This window comes from Tenrec ecaudatus, chromosome 4 (assembly GCF_050624435.1).
Source record: "Tenrec ecaudatus isolate mTenEca1 chromosome 4, mTenEca1.hap1, whole genome shotgun sequence".
NCBI classification, from domain to species: domain Eukaryota; kingdom Metazoa; phylum Chordata; class Mammalia; order Afrosoricida; family Tenrecidae; genus Tenrec; species Tenrec ecaudatus.
In genome coordinates, this window is record NC_134533.1 from 5,787,658 (window position 1) to 5,804,742 (window position 17,085).

At 57.5% G+C, this 17,085-nt stretch overlaps 1 protein-coding gene across 3 annotated transcripts in view; it reads left to right on the plus strand.

Moving 5' to 3' along the window:
- CHKA (choline kinase alpha) overlaps positions 1–16,670 on the plus strand; it is a 41,131-nt gene extending 24,461 nt beyond the window's left edge. The window contains exons 3-12 of one of the 3 annotated variants that reach the window (XM_075545263.1): positions 6,619–6,672; positions 10,898–11,011; positions 11,596–11,729; positions 11,917–12,018; positions 12,584–12,642; positions 13,393–13,480; positions 13,663–13,771; positions 14,099–14,205; positions 14,883–14,964; positions 15,800–16,670. In XM_075545263.1, the coding sequence (XP_075401378.1) occupies positions 6,619–6,672; positions 10,898–11,011; positions 11,596–11,729; positions 11,917–12,018; positions 12,584–12,642; positions 13,393–13,480; positions 13,663–13,771; positions 14,099–14,205; positions 14,883–14,964; positions 15,800–15,859 (909 nt within the window). In that variant the 3' untranslated portion in view covers positions 15,860–16,670. Of the gene's footprint in view, positions 1–6,618; positions 6,673–10,897; positions 11,012–11,595; positions 11,730–11,916; positions 12,019–12,583; positions 12,643–13,392; positions 13,481–13,662; positions 13,772–14,098; positions 14,206–14,613; positions 14,801–14,882; positions 14,965–15,799 lie in introns of those variants that run through there. The other 2 variants (XM_075545264.1, XM_075545265.1) reach the window with 2 other exon arrangements.
- Positions 16,671–17,085: the final 415 nt, after the last annotated feature.

Genomic DNA, 17,085 nt, shown 5'->3' on the forward strand with positions numbered 1-17,085 from the left:
GCTTGTTTGTCCGCCAGGTATACTGAGCATGACTGCGGAGACCCGGCCTGGCTGCTCACCGTGCTCATAGGCGTGAGAGTCCACACACGCACTGAAGGCCTCCCTCGAGCGCGGTCTGAAAAGCGTTGACGCCTCGAGGGGTGGCGGGTGGGTGTGAGCTGTGGAAGGGCTAACACTCGTGCATGTCTGAGTACTAACCACACAGAAGTGAAAGGTGTCGCGACACAGTGCAGACACTGATAATGTGAAAGAAAATTTGGGTTTAGAAAGCAGAAAACAAAATGACGTGTGTCATCACACACACACACCCATTCTCCCTGAACTCCCAAAAGGGGGGGGGGGAGTGTAACTAAAGAAGAGAAAGCTCAGTGACAGTGATACTGCTGTTTACAAAGCCTGCCTGTAGAAACCAGGTCACACTGGGTGTGCACAGATGTGCCGAGCCCTGCCAGAGACGTCCCCAGAGGCTGTGAGAGGGTGCCTTGTTCTGAAAGGTGACAGGCAGTCCCGGCTACAGCTCCAACTGACCCTGAAAGGCTGTGTGTGACTTGGTCCTCACTTTGAAAGGATTGAAACCACCCATCCCCCTCCAGGAAGCAGAGTCTTCATCAGAATCCCCTGGGCTTACTGCATGCGTTGTGCTTGTACTTCACTGGAAAGGCTAACGAAGTCCCCATGCACCAAACCCACGCTCTGCCCACTGGCTTTCAGTGGGCTCCATCTCAGAGCGGCCCTCTAGGAGAGGGCACACCCACCCGTTCAAGTCATTGATACCGGAGCAGACCACGCCTTGTCTTTCTTCCAGGGCGCAGGCGGCGGGTTCACACTGCAGCTGGCATCCAGTCCGCTGTGCAGCCAGGACATTACGGCCAGGCTGAAAAGGAGCTGTGACTGCAGTCTGGCACGTTTAGCCGGGGGCTGCCTGCAGCGGGAAGACGCTTTCTCACTGATCTTAGGTCACTGGGAGTTGACGTTGTTTTTGTTTATTCTGCTTTTTAAAAATACCCTTTCGTATCCCCTTGTATTTGGAGTACGGCGTCACGATCCCAGGTTTCTAAGTAGAGCAAACAGCCCTCCCAGGCAGGGGTTACACATTTTGTCTAGTGTCACCTGATCCCATTGCTCCTACCCAGTGTTTCTCTGGCAACTACTCTCCGGAAGCACTAGCCAAAGGCCGCGGGCCATCCTTCCGTGCCCACCTGATGCTGCCTTCTGGTAATGTAATCCACCTCAGGCGATTGTCTCTACTTTGGACACGTTCCAAATGCCTCAGTCTTGCTGGGGGTCCAGCTTCTGGTCCCTGGAGCGCAGACCGGAGCGCAGCTGGCCCCCCCCGGGAGGAATGTCTGTGTTGGGTGGCGTGAGGGTGTGGGTGATGCACCACTTTAGCTGTCTGTGCATGTGTTCTCTGCTGCAGGCTTACCCATGCGATCGTGCCTAGCGCACTCTGGTTTCCAGGTGACAGACACGATTCACGGTACAGTATGAGACCTCGGGAGGCGGAGCCCCTCTACAGCTGTTGGTCTTTTTCCTTTTTGTCCTTGGGCCCCAAAATGCTTCGTACAGACACAGTTGTAATGCTTGTTAAGTGGCACCAGCTACACTCTGTGCTGTGCTTTAAAAAGAAGTACTGTGATACGGATGTCAAGATGTTACTCAGATTGAATCTCTCTCTTTTGGGGTGTTTATTTCTGCCCTTTTTTTCTTCTATTTTTAGCCAAAGCAAAACAGATCCCCCCACTTCTGTTTCCTCAGTAGAAAATGACGAGCGTTTAGTACTTTTAGAAATGCATGAGCCTGAACCCTGCAGATGGAATCCGGGGTCCCACTGTCCTCCATGGCCTTCTACAATCCAACGGGATGTACTTAGGGACTTCAGCCTTTAAAGAGATACTACTTAGGCGCACAGGCTGCTTGTCTGCGGTAGAAATGGGCCCACCTCCTCCTCACCATCAACTCATGCCTCTCCCAGGCCTCAGTGGGTGCTCGTCACCTTCCTGTCGTCCCACCGAGGGCCTGAGACGTGAGGACACTCCTGGGACGTGCATGCCACCCCCACATGTCAGCACTGGGGGGCGGAGACCCCGTGGGATAGCCAGCTGGGGAGGTCCTATTTGCTGGGCTCCCACGCGCCCGGGTGTGCTCGTGGTTTTAGTCTGCCTGTGTAGTGACGCCCATCCAGTAAACCACTGCCTGTGTTCCAGAGAGTTGAAAGCATCGACTTACTTTAGGGTGGGCCGGGCCTTGGGTAATTAACTTTCCTCTCGAGGCAAAGGCTGAGATGGCCAGGATCAGAAAGACTGCGTTACTGCTGTTCCTAGAGCTCCCTCCATCCTTCCTCACCCGGCCATCCTTCCTCACCGGGCCATCCTTCCTCACGCGCTGTGGAAGAGTTTCAGAGAGCTGCCAGCAAGGCAGAGCACACACAGGGTCCCTCCCCTGCCGAGAACCCAGACTGCAGTGAGGGCTGGAAGATAGCGGGGTTCTCGGCCCCCAGCAGGACCTCACATGCTGCCGTCACCTTAGGGTGATGCCTTCTCTCAGATGGCGAAGCCCAGAGGGGAGAGGGGGCTTCTCTCTCGCACCCATGCCTAGTTCTTTAGTCATTCGTTTGTGACTTCTAAGGTGTTTAAAAGACCACAGCCAATTTATCGACTGAACCGCTTGGTTCTTTTTTGCGGGGAAAGAGTGTCACATAAGGTCCTACGGACACTCTTTATTTGTAGTATTATACTTCTGTTGTCACAGTAATAGTACAACATTATGACTGGTGGTGATTTCTTTCTTAAATGGCATTTTCTTTTACGACATGTCGGTTTTGTAGCCGACTCCGCATGTCTTCCAGCCTGACCCAGTGGCACAGTATCTTTACAGAGACCTTGACAGTAACCCTCAGGTTTCACAGATGTGTCTGATGGTCTTTGAGTTAGCCGTGGGAGCCCTGCTGATGTGGTTCTGCGTAGGACTGCTCACTTCAAGGTCAGCAGTGTGCAACCACCAGTGCCCTCATCAGGCGCTACAGTCTCAGAGCCCACGGCAGGTCCACCGTGTCCTGCAGGATTGCTGTGAATCGGCCTCAGCTCGGTGGCACTGAGCTTGGCTTTTGGAATCGAGACGCTCTGCATGAAAGCAGTCTTTCTTGAGCACGTGGACGGGCACAGATTCTAGGGACAGCTGAGATGTCCTCTCACATGGTGGAGCTTAGTGTCCCATTTGGTTCCCCTCCTGACTTAATGGGCTGGTCGGGTGACGGGGGTTTCCCAGGCCGACTGGCAGAGGCAGATTGGGAAAATGAAACCTGAGTGTGTCAGGTGTCTTTGACGCCCGGAGGCCAAAGCTTCAGGTACAGCGGGTTGCTTAGAAGGGCATGTTGTCGAAACCAAGAGCTGTGTGGGACACGATTTAACTCAGTGCTATTTTCTCATTCCTGCCTCCAAAGCAAGGGGGTGTTTTGGAAGATTACTTTCATCACCTGGTCTCAAGAACCAGCACCTTTCACCGTGGTTTTTGCCAGAAAGAGGAACATTGGAAACCTGGTGCCAAGTGTACTGACCACAGTGAAATTGACATGCACTATGAAGCAAGGTGCTAAATCGCCTTGATAAGTCATAGAATTTAGACTTTTAGAAACTTAAGTTTCTACTGTACAGATTCTTGACCACACAAAACAAACTTAACTTCAGAAACTGCCTGTAGCTTTAAAAACAAAAGTGGAGAGAGAAACACCACACCCCCTGTGGCACTGTCCCCCTTCCACCCATTCCCTGTCCTGCTGCACAGCAGCTGCGAGTGCTTGGCTCCTCTTGGGACCGAGCCAGATCTCGGGAGAATGGGCGGAGGGAAGATCATCTCCAGTGACTTCTACCGTATCATTTGTACACTTGACCCACGCAGGCCAGTGACTTCCAGCATCTTACACAAGCGTTTTGGTTTCTCCACTCTTGATATTTCAATGCTTAATTTTAGATTGAGAAAAAAAAAGGAATTATGGGAATGTGAGGCCCATACAAAAGTGGACAGAAGAGGTCATTAATGCCCCCAGGTATCCACTCCCCACCACCCTTCCCCTTTTCCCCTGGGGCTCCTAGGGAGCAGACTTCCCCAAACAAATACCCACTCCATCGAGGCGACTCCCCCTCCCAGTGGGCCCTGGGGGGCAGAGGAGAGCTGGTCTAGAATGAGTCTTGATGGGGGCAGCTGCTGGGTTGAAAATGCTGGATACTTAACCCGTCCCACCGCCAGTATTTCCTGAAACCTCCCCACCATCCTGTCATTTCACTCAGGGCTACTTCCGTTCCCGCAGGAGATGATTGAATAGGTCATGACAGAGCTAGGCCGAGAAAAGGGAGACGTGACGCTGAAACAAACATTCCACCGGTTCCCAAGCGCCTTTGGGTTCCTCTCATGACCTGACCTCCCATCCAGCCCCTTCCCGCCTCACCTCAGGGCTTCCCGTCCCAAGACCCTCCACTTCTCACCCTTGTTAGAGACAGGGCACTAGGGAACCCGTGCCTTCTCTGCTGAGGAAACAGACCAGGGTGTGGATCACACAGAAGCCCACCTCACCTTCCTGATGGTGCTCTCCGAGGGGTGGGGCGGGCCGGGCACATGACACAGGGGCACATGTCCTCTGTGAGACGTTAAAGGGGAGGGGGGGTGATGGCACTGACCCGTTTGTCACTTTGTGACGCGGCTTTCTTCCAAGAGCACCATCAGATGGGGAGAGGGCCTTCTGTTGGCTACGTGGCCCGTTAACTGTATCTGCCTAAGAGGATACAGTTGGAGGAGGGGCCGCTTGGGTAGAGCCAGGGGCGTGCAGAGTGTTGTGCAGGTCAAATCCCGTTACAGCACGTTTCAGATGATGTGTTAACGTGCAAGGGTTAATGTATATCAAATTGCAGAGCCTCCTTTAATCTTCCTGCAGGGAGGGGAAGTGTGGGAAAGGATGGCATTGGGGGGGGGGGGGCATTTTAATCTTGCTATCTCGTTCTATTGAACAGCGTTGCCGGTGTTCCCAGGGCTGGGATCATGGATGTAAGTGCTCCCTTGTCTTGTGGTGCCCCTGGAGTGTGCTGGCCTTGGGCCACATGGCCCTGAGTGCTTTCAGCATCAGCATTTGCCTGGTGCTTTGGGGGATTGATAACAAGGTGGTGCCCCTTGTCCTTTGGGGCTCCTGGACCATGTGGAGACGTGACGCCTAGCGTCTACGTGGCCAGGAGCGGACTGGAGCGGAGGAAGAGAAAGCCTGCCCAGCTACTCCTTCCTGGGGCCACGTCTGGCTTCCACCCAGCCGTCAGCAAAGGCCCAACTGTGTTTTGTGAGACTTTGATGTCATGGCATTTGGTGTAACGGGATTTAACCTGCAGCCTCTCTCATGAGAGAAATGCAGGAGACCCAGGTGAAAGCATCCTCTCATGTGTATTTGCTGTACTCTGTGCCAATGTACTTCATTGTGTGTTAAAAGACTTTGAAGGTCATTTACATGCAGGCATTAATCATTGCCTTTTGCAGATAGCTTCTCCGCGGACATGGGTTATTGATTCTGTTGACCCTGTCCTGAGCGGGACGGACCCCCGCAGCCTGTGTGTGTCACAACACCCCGATATGTCTGTGGGCTGGGGGCTCCGGATCTGCTGTGGGGACTGGCTGCTCTCAGCCACTCGGCGTTCCGGACGGTGCTAGAGTAGCTGGTGTTGCTTAACGAGGCGGTTTTCCCCTGTCCGCACTTTTCACCCTCGGCACAGGTATTTTTGATAAAGCTGTGGAGTGGAAAGGTATGTTTTTGTTTGTTGTTTTTTTTTTAAGGGAATGTTCAAGAATGTATCACCATAACGCTTTTTAAGAGGCTCCTCCCTTATGTGTCTGACTTGAACAGACTTTAATTGTAGCCAAGAGCCACCCTCCTTTCAGAGGCAATGCTAACGTATGCAGTTTTTGACACGCTCTAAATATTTGCCCATTCCCTTATCTTTAATGATTGTATGAGGTTTGAAGCCCTTCGGGGGGTGGGGGGTGGGCGATCCAGTTGGTGGCTGCTGTCCGAACCCTGGTTACCAGGACCCTGCAATTTCATTGAGGAAAGTGATGCAGGTGAGTCCCGCCATGGATTCACGTGTGCACACAATCCTCTTTATTGGTGGCGGGGCTTTTTAAGTAGTCCGTGATGATGGCCGAACCAGCGCCTGGGCATGTAGCTAGTCCACCCAGCCTGCCTGGCTGAGTCCTGACTGGCCATGGCGCTCCCAGGTGTGCCCCTGCCCCTGGGCCGGCGTTGGCCTGCAGGACCACGCGGCTGTTAGCGGCCAGCCAGCACGGCCATCTTGCTGTAAGACTGCTGGGAAGAATGTGCTCTGCCTGCTTTCCTCCTGCAATGAAATTGCTCCGTGGCACACGGGGTGGCTGGTGAAGCTTCCTCTTTGGTCCCCCGGCACAGCCCTTTCCCCCAAAGAAGCGAAGCTATCTCTGAGGTGTCGGTACCCGAGGTGGAGATGGACAGGGTCCTGAGCTGGCCGCCGGTCCTGCCCGTGGGCTTGGTGTGTTTGTAAGCCCTGACTGCCCTGCTGCTGCCACCTGCATGTTCCCTGTCTCACCAGGGGTGTCTGCTTTTCTCGTCCGTAGAGGTCCTGTAATAAAGAGGAATCCGAGCAAGCTCAGAGCGAAAATGAGTTTCAAGTAAGTAACAAAGCCCGCTCTGCACCTGCCGCCCTGGGAAAGCCCTCCCAGTCAGTCGTAGAGGGAGCCACCGCCGCGAAACGGACAGTGTATGCAGGGTGGACAGCGGGGGCCTTCTGGGCAATTGAGGCCGCCTGTCTTGCTGGCCATTGACAGCATCACATCTGGGATGCTCAGAAATGGACACTCTGGGTACATGGTGTCTCATGTATTCGGGCCCTGCAGAGAAAGTTGGGTCACTGCCCAGCTGCTCTCTTCCCTGGGGACCCCATTGGGCTTCTTCCCTGGCTGAACAACCTTGTTTCCTGAGCTGGAGCAACCCCAGTCGCTGAAAAGGTAGCAGGTTTGAACTGGGAGAGCAACAGGAGGGTCCAGACCACTTACGGAGGCCCAGAGTGGTGTCTGGGCAGTGGAGCAGTGACTCCTAAGACACTCATAGGACACACATACACACACCACCACCACCACCATTGCCGCTGCCACCACCACCACCCCCCCCCCAATGGTTTTAGTAATGGTATACTAAAGATTAAAAAATAAAAGCCAGTCTGCTGTTCAAGACCTCTCTAAAGTTCAAAAGCAAAGATGCCCCTCTGAGGACTGAGGGGCACCTGACCCCAGCTGGGGTCTTTCAGTCAACTCAGCTACACGCAGAAGCCAGGCAGTGAACCGGAAGACCAAAGAATGGGTGATGCCTTTGCATGGCAGTGGGGGCGGGGGGGGGGGAGACGGACTGTTGGACATACCACGGACCTTCAGAAAAAGGACCACATCTGTCTTGCCTGTACTTTAGGCCCAGTTATCAGGAGAGATACATGTCTGTCGACAGGGACGTCATGCTTGGTAAGACGAGGGTCGCCAGGAAAGAGGCAGCCCCTCACAGAGGTGGATGACCTGGTGGTTGCAGTAATGGGCTCAAGTCCGGTGTCCGTCATGGGGATGGCGCAGGACCGCGCTGGCCGTCGCTCTGTTGGACGTGACTCGGTTGACCCTAACAACAGCAGCGTGCTTTCAGAGCTCATGCTTCTGAGTTGGTGTGTTGCTTTCCCTGCCGTGACGTCGCCCACAGACTGTTGTGCTCAGGGGCTGGGGTGGGGAGAGCCTTGTTCAGTCTGCACCCCCTCCCCCAGAGCCGAACCAGAGCTTAGCAGGGAGACAAAGCAAGCCCGCCTTCCAGGGGCTTGTTAGGCACACCTGCTCAGCCTGGGGCTGGGGGAAGGGGGACTTGGGAAGGAGCTGGCTACTCGAGGGTGAAGGCATCCGAACAGCAGTTCAGAGAGAGCACCCCGGCCCTGCAGGGAACGAGAATGGCCTGAAACCCGAGGACATGGCGTTCCCCCTGCCGAGCTTCCTTCCCCTAGTGACCTCAGACGTGACAGTGGGACCAAGATCAAACTCGGGTCACAACCACACCGCAGACCCAACTTGATGCCCCCATCCCCAGAAACGTCCCCAGGCTCCCGTGACGTAATTAGCTGGCTCATCTTGACTGGAAAGCACCTTGCTGCCGGGTAGCCTCCTGACTCACTCGTAGGGAGCCTGGAGAGCCAGATGGCACTGCCTCACGGCCCGTCCCAGGCTGCCATCGCACCCCTGCCAGCGGCTGGTGGCCTTCAACGTCAGTGTCCGAGGGGACTGGTTCTCCTCCTTCGTCACCTGGCCCTTCTGCTCCAGGCTCTCGGCTGCATCCTCGTAGTTGGGAGGAAGGTGTTGCATATCTTTGATGTGCTGCAGTGGCTTCTTGGGGTCCATGGTGCTGATAGAGTGTGTGACTGAAGCCTGGTGGTACAAGCCCTCCACAGGAGCCCCCTCCTAGCTCCCTCCCTTCCAGCCGCCCCCACTGCCCTGACCTCACCAGCACCTGACTTGCAGGCCCTGGACCCCCATCCATCCTTATGACAAAGATGCTCCTTTCTCTTCCCGGCTCCTCTCACAGCTGCCCCACTGGGGCTAGTGTGGTGGGCAGCCCCCTCCCCTTGGAGGGCATCCAGTGCCAACTGGTTGGTTGGTGGTTTGGGGTTTTTTTCCCTTCTAAATGTGACTGATTTTGTCAGTCACAAATCAGACATGCACAGCTCAGTAGCCTCTTACTGGACATCCAGTGTTGTGGCTGACTTTCCTGCTGCCATTTTCACCCTCCTCTTCCTCCTCCTCCTTGTAGTCCTTCCCTGCTGGCCGGTCACTCTCCCATGAAGTCCAAGGTTCCGTTGGCCGTGGGGGTGGGGGACCGGGCCCATCTTCTGAGTGGCTCTTGTTGCTTTGACCCCATGAGACAGTGCCTCCAAGAGCATCGTGCTCGGCTGACGATTGATAATGGACACCAGGCAGTCAGCACGTGTCACACAGGGTGCTCGAGCACCCCATACCCCCTTTTGCAGTCAGGAATCTCGGAGAAGCGTAGAGAGAAACAAAGCCTGGCCCGTTCGGCTGTGTGGAGGGTTAGCAGCAGCACCCATCTGTGCTCGAAGCCGGTCGCTTGTCCTGGACCCTTCTTCAGCCACCCTCTCCCTAGGTGACCTCATCCAGGACTCCAGGGTTTGTGCCTTTGACCAGGCGTTCTCCCCTCCTGCCCCCACCACACACCCCGCCCCGTCACCTCTCCTTTGCCACAGCCACCCAGGGCTGTTGGTGTGGGGGCTTCCGGAATGTAAGCTCTCTGCGGGCTGGGGGCCTTCTCTGTCCACTCGTTTCCCAGGCACCTGGCACAGGTACCAGCATGTGGCTGGACTTCTGATGCCGAGGTGAAAACACTATTGATCCTCTCTGCAGAGAAAGCAGGGCTGTGTTCCTGCCACTGTCCCCTGTGGTCTGCAGATTCCAGCCCCTCAGTTTTGCATCCCCCACCCCCAACTGCACCCGGAAGAGCTAGAAGATTCCAGCGTGTCCCCATCGCTGATATGTGGGCTGTTCTAGTACATTCTGTGCAACCTGCACAACTCATTCCACCGGAGGTCTGGGCAGTGCTGTAGGCGTGGTGGCCATTGCCCAGCAGTACACGCTGGCTTCCTGTCTCTGTCATGTTTGGTCAGTCTTCCGAGATGACAGCCATGGAGAGTCACCTAACTCCACGTGCACCGGGAAACCAGGACAAACGTGCGGCTCGCACACTTGCACTGTAGGCTTGATGGTGGTGACCTAGCACGGAACCCGCAGTGTCTTCAAGGCCTGCCTGTCCTGGTCGTAGTGAGTGATAAGTACATAAGTCTCGGTTCCGAGCTTGTGTCTGGCCAGCCCCAGGGCCCTGCAGCCTCATCGTGCTGCCCAGAAGGGAGCTGAGAGCACGGCAATGTCTGCGGAACCCTGGGTGCCCGGTCCCAAGACCCCACCCGCTGGAGATGCCTGGGGACACAGTTGGATGTCTGAGGTGGGAGATTGTGCACCTGGCCGAGTGTTGCAGACGCCGCAGTCGGGGCCATGCTTTCATCTCGGTCCTGTGGCAGTCCTGTGGCAACGGGGCTCTGGGTGAGAAGAAAGGAAGCTCCCATGAAGTCCAAGGTTCTCACGCCTGTCGAGTACGGAATCTTGCTCCGGGGCATGAGTTTGGTTGCTGGCATATCCATGTTGCCAGCTAGTAAATAAAGCCATAATGGGACCACCAGCAGACTGTCCCATCACCCACACCGCGGAACACGCCTGGAGTGCCCTCGGTCTCGCGGCTGCTGGCCTTGGCAGCACCGCTGTCTCCCAACTGTGCCTCCTCGCCTGATGAGCTGGGCCTGCGGCCTGTTCAGCCCTCCCCCAGCAGCCGGGGAAGCGGGGCTGCACCAGCCTGCTGCTCCAGGAAGGAGGATGGGACAGGCTGACAAGCGGGAGCCCCAGGGGGACTCGGGAAACCCTGAGGCCAAGTGATGAGGTGGAGGTGGGAATTGGAACCTCAGAGAGGGCTCCTCCCACCCAAGAGCCAGAGGCCCCTGCACCAGTGCTCTCGTACCAGTCCTGCCAGGCGGGAGTCCTTCAGATCGCGGCCGTGACGTGACGCCGAATCTGGTGGAGGCACAAAGGCCCTCGCCAACCATGAGGATACTCTTTGCTTTCAGAAGCGAGGCCCCTGTGCCGCCATTGCACCAGGCAGTGTGGGAAGCCCACAAGTCACAGGGTCTGTGCTAAGGGCTCCCTTTCCTAGGAGTGAGTTGAGGTGCTATAGTGGCCACCGCGGCTGCCCCACCGAGGAAGGGCACGGGCATCTGGCACCCAGCACCCACAGGAAACGGCCTTGTCATTGCAGGGGGCCGAGGCCACGGTCCTGGAAAGCGTGATGTTCGCCATCCTCGCTGAGCGGGCACTGGGCCCCAAGCTCTATGGGATTTTCCCCCAGGGTCGCCTGGAGCAGTTCATTCCAGTAAGTCCTGGGACGGCCCCAGGCCCCCGATGCCATCTTGCTGAAGTTGCTGGCAGGGTCTCCTGATGCTGCCCACCTTGCCCGGGCCCTTGGATGCCTATCCTCTGCTGAGCCCGCCCCTCCCTCCCCGCTGCATCTCTGGGCACACCCCACCACACATGCTCACTCTCCGCACATGTTCAAGTTGCCCCGCAGTGGAGGATATCCCGCCCCGTGTTCCCTCACCCCTGCTCAGAGCTTAGTTTGAATCCCCATTTCAGGAAGTCGGGATTCCTTAACTGCTGGCCAGTGTGTTGCTGTGACACTGATGGGGAGCCGAGTGTCCCTGCCATCCCAGCCCCGAGATGCAATGAGCAGCACTGGGCCTTAAGCGAATGTGCCGGCTCCCTTTCCCTCCCAGGCCTCAGTGCCGCTGGCCACCCTGCATGTGTGCCTGCGTGGTGCATGAGGGAGCGCCAGCAGGAGGCCCTTGATGTAGCCACCCCTGGGCCCTGCCCATGCCTAGGGGAGCGGGGGCGGAGTGCAGTGCCCTGCCCCTCAGACACTGGCCCCTGTGCCCCAGGGAAATGCGTGTTTCGTTCCAGAGCCGACGATTAGACACGGAAGAGTTAAGTTTACCAGACATTTCTGCAGACATTGCTGAGAAAATGGCCACCTTTCATGGCATGAAGATGCCCTTCAACAAGGAGCCCAAGTGGCTTTTTGGAACCATGGAAAAGTAAGCAGGGTCAGCCCCGGGGGGCCGCTCATTGCACCGAGGGCCCTGCCCTGGGGGCTCCAGGACAGGCGGGGCTTTGTGGGGCTCGTGAGTGGTTCCCGGGACACGGTGCTGGGGAAGACTTGTTGGCAGGGTTGGAATCACCGGCGGGGCACACTGCTGACCCTTTGCCCTCGCCGTTCGGCAGATACCTCAATCAAGTGCTGAGAATTAACTTCACGGGGGACTCGAAAGCAAAACTGCACCGACTCCTGAGCTACAACCTGCCTGTGGAAATGGGGAAGTTGAGGTGAGCGTGCATGCCGCAGCAGTCCCGCCGTCACCGGCACCCGCGCTCTGCACGGTGCCTCGGCCGTGGCGTTTCACTGGGAGTGGGGGTGTTGACGCTTTTTCTCCTTTCTTCTGTGTGTGTGTGTATGGTGGTCTGGGTGCAAGGTTCCAGAGCCAAGCAGTTTTCTGCTCACCCATGTGGACACACTTTGTCCACTTGTCCTGTGATGACCTTTGCCCGTGGCTTTGCACGGTGGGCTTTTTGTCACCTGTAGCCAATTTTACACACAGGCAAGCGCTACTCCCTCTCGCCAGTCAGCGGGTTTCCTGGCGGGACTGGGATTCCACATGGGTTTGAGCAGAAGGTGGGTGGGCTCGTGTGTGTGCACGCGCGCATGCTCATGAGTTTTCTGGTGTGTATAAAAGACTATGAACTCGGGTCAACGAGGCGGGCATGGACATTATGGGAGAACTTGGAAACACTGACGGTGACCAACATGTGGCACGGGCTTTGCTGGGCGCAGAGTTGCCCAGGCCTGGGTCCATGTCTGGGTGGGTCACCAGAGGCTGCCCTTGCTTTCCAGGGCGCTGCTCGAATCCACTCCGTCTCCAGTGGTGTTTTGTCACAACGACTGTCAGGAAGGTAAGAACCGCTCCGGTCCTGCTCCGGCCGCCCCTGTGGCCGCCCTGGTGTGCACGAGCAGTGGCAGGCAGTCAGGGTGCGCAGCTGCCCGGGAGGCTGGCCCACTCTTGGAGACTTGGACTGCTGTCTGGATGTGGCAGGAGGAGCCCCTCGTGCTAGGGGAAAGCCAGTCCCGGCCCCTTTGTAAAATCCGGATTCACAGCGCGGGCGGGCAGAGCCTGCCTGGCAGTGGTGCTCCCGCTCTCGGAGTCTGATGGTTCCTAGATTTAATCTTTCCCTTGAGCGTCCATCTGAAAAACCAACCAGCCAGCCAGCCAGTGAGAAAGCAGCTTGCCTGTGTCACAAGGTTCCCCTGTGCCCCTCCCTGTGTTCATGGTGGCGTGGGGACCCTCTGCTCCAGAAAGCGCCCATGTCCTTGTGGCCCCACTGTCCCCGCCTGACCCCGGCCCTCAGGTGTCCCCCCACCCTGTGAGGCTCAGCTCTGCCACCACTGCGTTCCTATCCTCGGCCAGGCTTACCATTGTGCCTGTCATTTCTAGAGTTGTCCCCAGTTGATGATAAGCAGGCAGTCGGAGCTAGGAGGCAGGACGCCGCGGTCGCTGTGGCTTTGGGCATTGCCCTCCTGGAGGTGGGCTCTCCATCCCCGAGAGCTTGGCTCAAGTGGTGGCCGAATGTGGAAGGGGCTCTGGCTCTCTTCTGTGCCCTCCGGGTCAGAGCCCAGAGTCACGATGTGGTGCCGGCCTCGCTCAGGTAACATCTTGCTGCTGGACGGCCAGGGCGGCTCCGAGAAGCAGCGGCTGATGCTCATCGACTTCGAGTACAGCAGCTACAACTACAGGTAGGGGCGGCAGAGCCTGGGCCCCTCGATGAGGTGGGAAAGCCCAGGGGCTTGATGAAACCCTCCCCCACTTGGTGGCAGCCCTGCATGCGGGGGGGACAGGTGGCAACCTTATGGGTGCAGTTCTTGGAGGCCCTTCTGTACGCACCCCCACCCATGTTGTGCCCTCACCTGGACTGCAGGGGCTTCGACATTGGCAATCACTTCTGTGAGTGGATGTATGATTACACCTACGAGAAGTACCCATTCTTCCATGCCAACCTCCTGCACTACCCTACCCGGAGACAGCAGGTAGGTCCTCGTCCCACCCTGGCTCTTGTTGCTGAAATACACTTAGCCACACAGGCCACAGTCTGTGAGATAAAGTCTCACCAACCCCACTCCGAAGGGCCATTCAGGCCGTCCCCGCCAGCATGTCTGACTGCCTCCTACAGTGTTTGCCCCGAACTTAGGGGCGAGCCCTGCGCGCAGGCACCCGTGGAGAGCAGCAGGGCCCACTCACCATGTGCGTCCCTCATTTTCCAGGCGCGCTCCGAGAGGCCGCTCCAAATGGGTGGGACACACGCTGTGGCCCCGCGCAGAGCATAACACAGTCCTTTTTCTGCTCTGTCCCCGAAGCTCCACTTTATTTCCCATTACCTGGCTGTCTTCCACGAGGAGTTTGAAACCGTCAACAGCGAAGAGAAGTCAGCGATAGAAGAAGCCATGTTACTGGAGGTCAACAGGTATGGTGCCGCTGACGGTAGAGCCAGCGTACCCCGCGGCGGAGCATGCATGGGTGTGGGCAAGGAGGCTTCTGGGGGCTCTGTCATCACCAGGTGACTCTAGAACTTGGATTCCGTCAGAAACAGGACATTGGGTGGGCGGGGGTGCAGCCCTTCTGGGTCAGGCATGCCGGCAGCATGCCCTCATGCATGTGCCCGAGTCCCGGACTTGGATCTGCACATGTAGACTCCGTGTAGTCATCGGCCACTGCGGGTCATTCGGTCAGCACCAGGAAAGGGTTGTTTGTGTGATGGGGTCAGAAACGGAGTGGAGGGTATGGGACCGTCGGTGACATGAAGTAGTTTATGTGGGAATGGTCAGGGCTCTTAGGAACGTCGAATAGGTTCCCCCCCGCCCCCCCAACACAGGCACTGCAGGTCATGGGGCTGATGCTGTGTGCCCTGAGTAATAGCGCTGCTGCCCGGGCAGAGCCCAGACTTGCCAGTGTGGCCGGGAATGAGAAGGCGGTGGGTGTCTCCATCTGGGAGTCTGTCTGCCATTGGCCACAGGTAAGTGGGGGCAGGAGAACACAAGGGCCCACCCCCACCCCCCACTTACCCAGGAGGCTCATTGGTGCCCATCAGGTCTGGCGGACACCTTGCGTGCCCGTGGACGACACTGCCATTTGTGCTTGCAGGTTTGCCCTGGCGTCCCATTTCTTCTGGGGCCTGTGGTCCATCATCCAGGCCAAGATCTCGTCCATTGAGTTTGGCTACATGGTAGGTGTTTCCTCTGCCCACCCCGGCCTGGACTCACGGGGTGCTGGCCCCACCGCCCTGTGAGCACGTGACCCCGGGCTGCCTGCTGCTCTAGAGGTGCTTTCTTCCCAGAGCCAGCAGGGCCCACCTCGCCTCACCGCCTCAGACCAGCGCTGTATAGTGGGCGCTCCAGAAATCCTGCCCCTGCCAGCCCTGCCGCCATGAGCTGGAGGCAGGGATCCCCACCCCATCATCCAGCCCCGGGCCGATGAGGATTGAAAAGCCCCTCTCATTGTTGGAGGGGCCACAGCGGAGGGGTCAAGGCTCAGTCTCTAGAGCGGCCCAGCATGTAACCACGGGGCTGGGGCTGCTCCTTGAGTTGTGTTCACAGTGGTTTTGATTCACGTGAACTATGTGGGGAAGGTGTTTTAGTGTCTTTTCTTCAGTGGGCGAGATCTGCACACTGGAAACGACACGCCAGCTGTCGAAGCACGGTCCTGACCTGCAGGTGACGGCAGCAGTGTGAGGGGCTGGGCAAGCACCCAGCCCGAGGCAGCCCCACTCATCCCTGCAGGGTCACTGGGGGTCAGGAGCAGTGGTTTTCTTCTTCACATGGTTGAGGGCTGCCCAAGAGTCCCCACCCAGCCCAGCCTCCCCACGCTGGGGCGGAATGACAGGGCTTGGCGCCCCTGTAGTTCCAGGGGCAAGTTGGGGATGGGGGCAGTTGAGGGGGTGTTCTGCTGTTGTAGGGGAGGGGTCTTAACCTGTTTGGCCAGGGCCGATAAAAGGCTGCCAGGGGGAGAAAGCCTGGTCTGCTGACCCCCTCTGAGCTGTCCCTCTGTGTGCTGTCTCCTAGGACTATGCCCAGGCCAGGTTTGATGCCTATTTTGATCAGAAGAGGAAGCTCGGGGTGTGACCAGGGGTGGCCCTGCCACCCCTCACCACTGGACCACATGCTGCCGAGGCAGCTGGGCAGGGCCCCTGTGCTCTACTGTCTGGACCTGCGGCCAGAGGGTGCTGCTGAGGCCTGGCTCCAGCGCCCAGCTGTGTATGATACTAAAGACTGTATTCAAACGGAGTAGCCTTTCTTTCACATCCTGTTCCCGACCTCACCAGCCCCGGGAAAGAGCTGGGGCTGCAGAAGCCCTGTGCCCACCAGCCTAGCACCCACCGCCTGGGGCTGGGAGCCTGTGGGCAGTGCTCCTCCCCTCTGGATGAGCGTGCTGGGACCCTGACAAGGCTTGCTCTCATCTCGGGGGTGGGAGACCGCTGACTGCGAGGCTTTGCCCGGACTGGCTCCCTGGGCCTGCCACCAGCGGTCATGGGCTGGACGCTACGCCCCTGGCTCTTCTGTCTGGTTACAGGCGGATTTGACTGGCTCAAGCTTTGGCCTGCTAAGTCCAGCCTCAGGGCAGCCGGCCGTGCTGACCCCGCGCCCACATCCTCCCACCCACACTTGGACCAGGTTGGGAGGACCTCAGAGGCACGCCTCGGGGTTCTCTGGGCTTGGCCTCTCGAGTGACCTCCTCCGAAGTGCCCTTCTGTGGTCACTCGGGGGACCAGAGGCCTGCATGGTGTGCAGGAACAGGTGAGAAGTTGTATGTATAAGTGCCCATTGGGGTAAGCCTAGATTTCTTTCGACTCTGAATTCTGATTTGACTTGTTTTTGTCACACATTCCTGCACCCACGGAGACTGGGTATATGACAATAAAAATGTTTAAAGACATTCCACTGCGCCGTCACCTTCAGATGTGTCCTGGGACGTGCGGTACCTCTCCCTGCTGGCCCTCGGCCTGAGTCATTCTCTGGGGCCTTCCCAGGGGGTTATCTGGGAGGCCGCGCTCGGGCTCTGACTGCTCCGTCTGTGAGCCACCCAGCAGGCACCCAGCACTTAGCCCTGCCACCCCCAGGGGCAGAGCCTGAGGACTGCAATGGCCTGGGAACAGTGGCGGCTGAGGCAGTGGGACACTGGGTGGCTGGGGTCTGAGTAGAAGAGGGGACAGAGTGGCTGGGGCAGTGTGACTGTCTACCACGTAAACAGTGTCAGTAGATAAAGGTGTTTCTACACCCAAATAGCACAAGACAAAAGCCCCTTACTCCTGCTTAAAACTGCCAGCGTTCTCACACGTGAACAAAAAGAT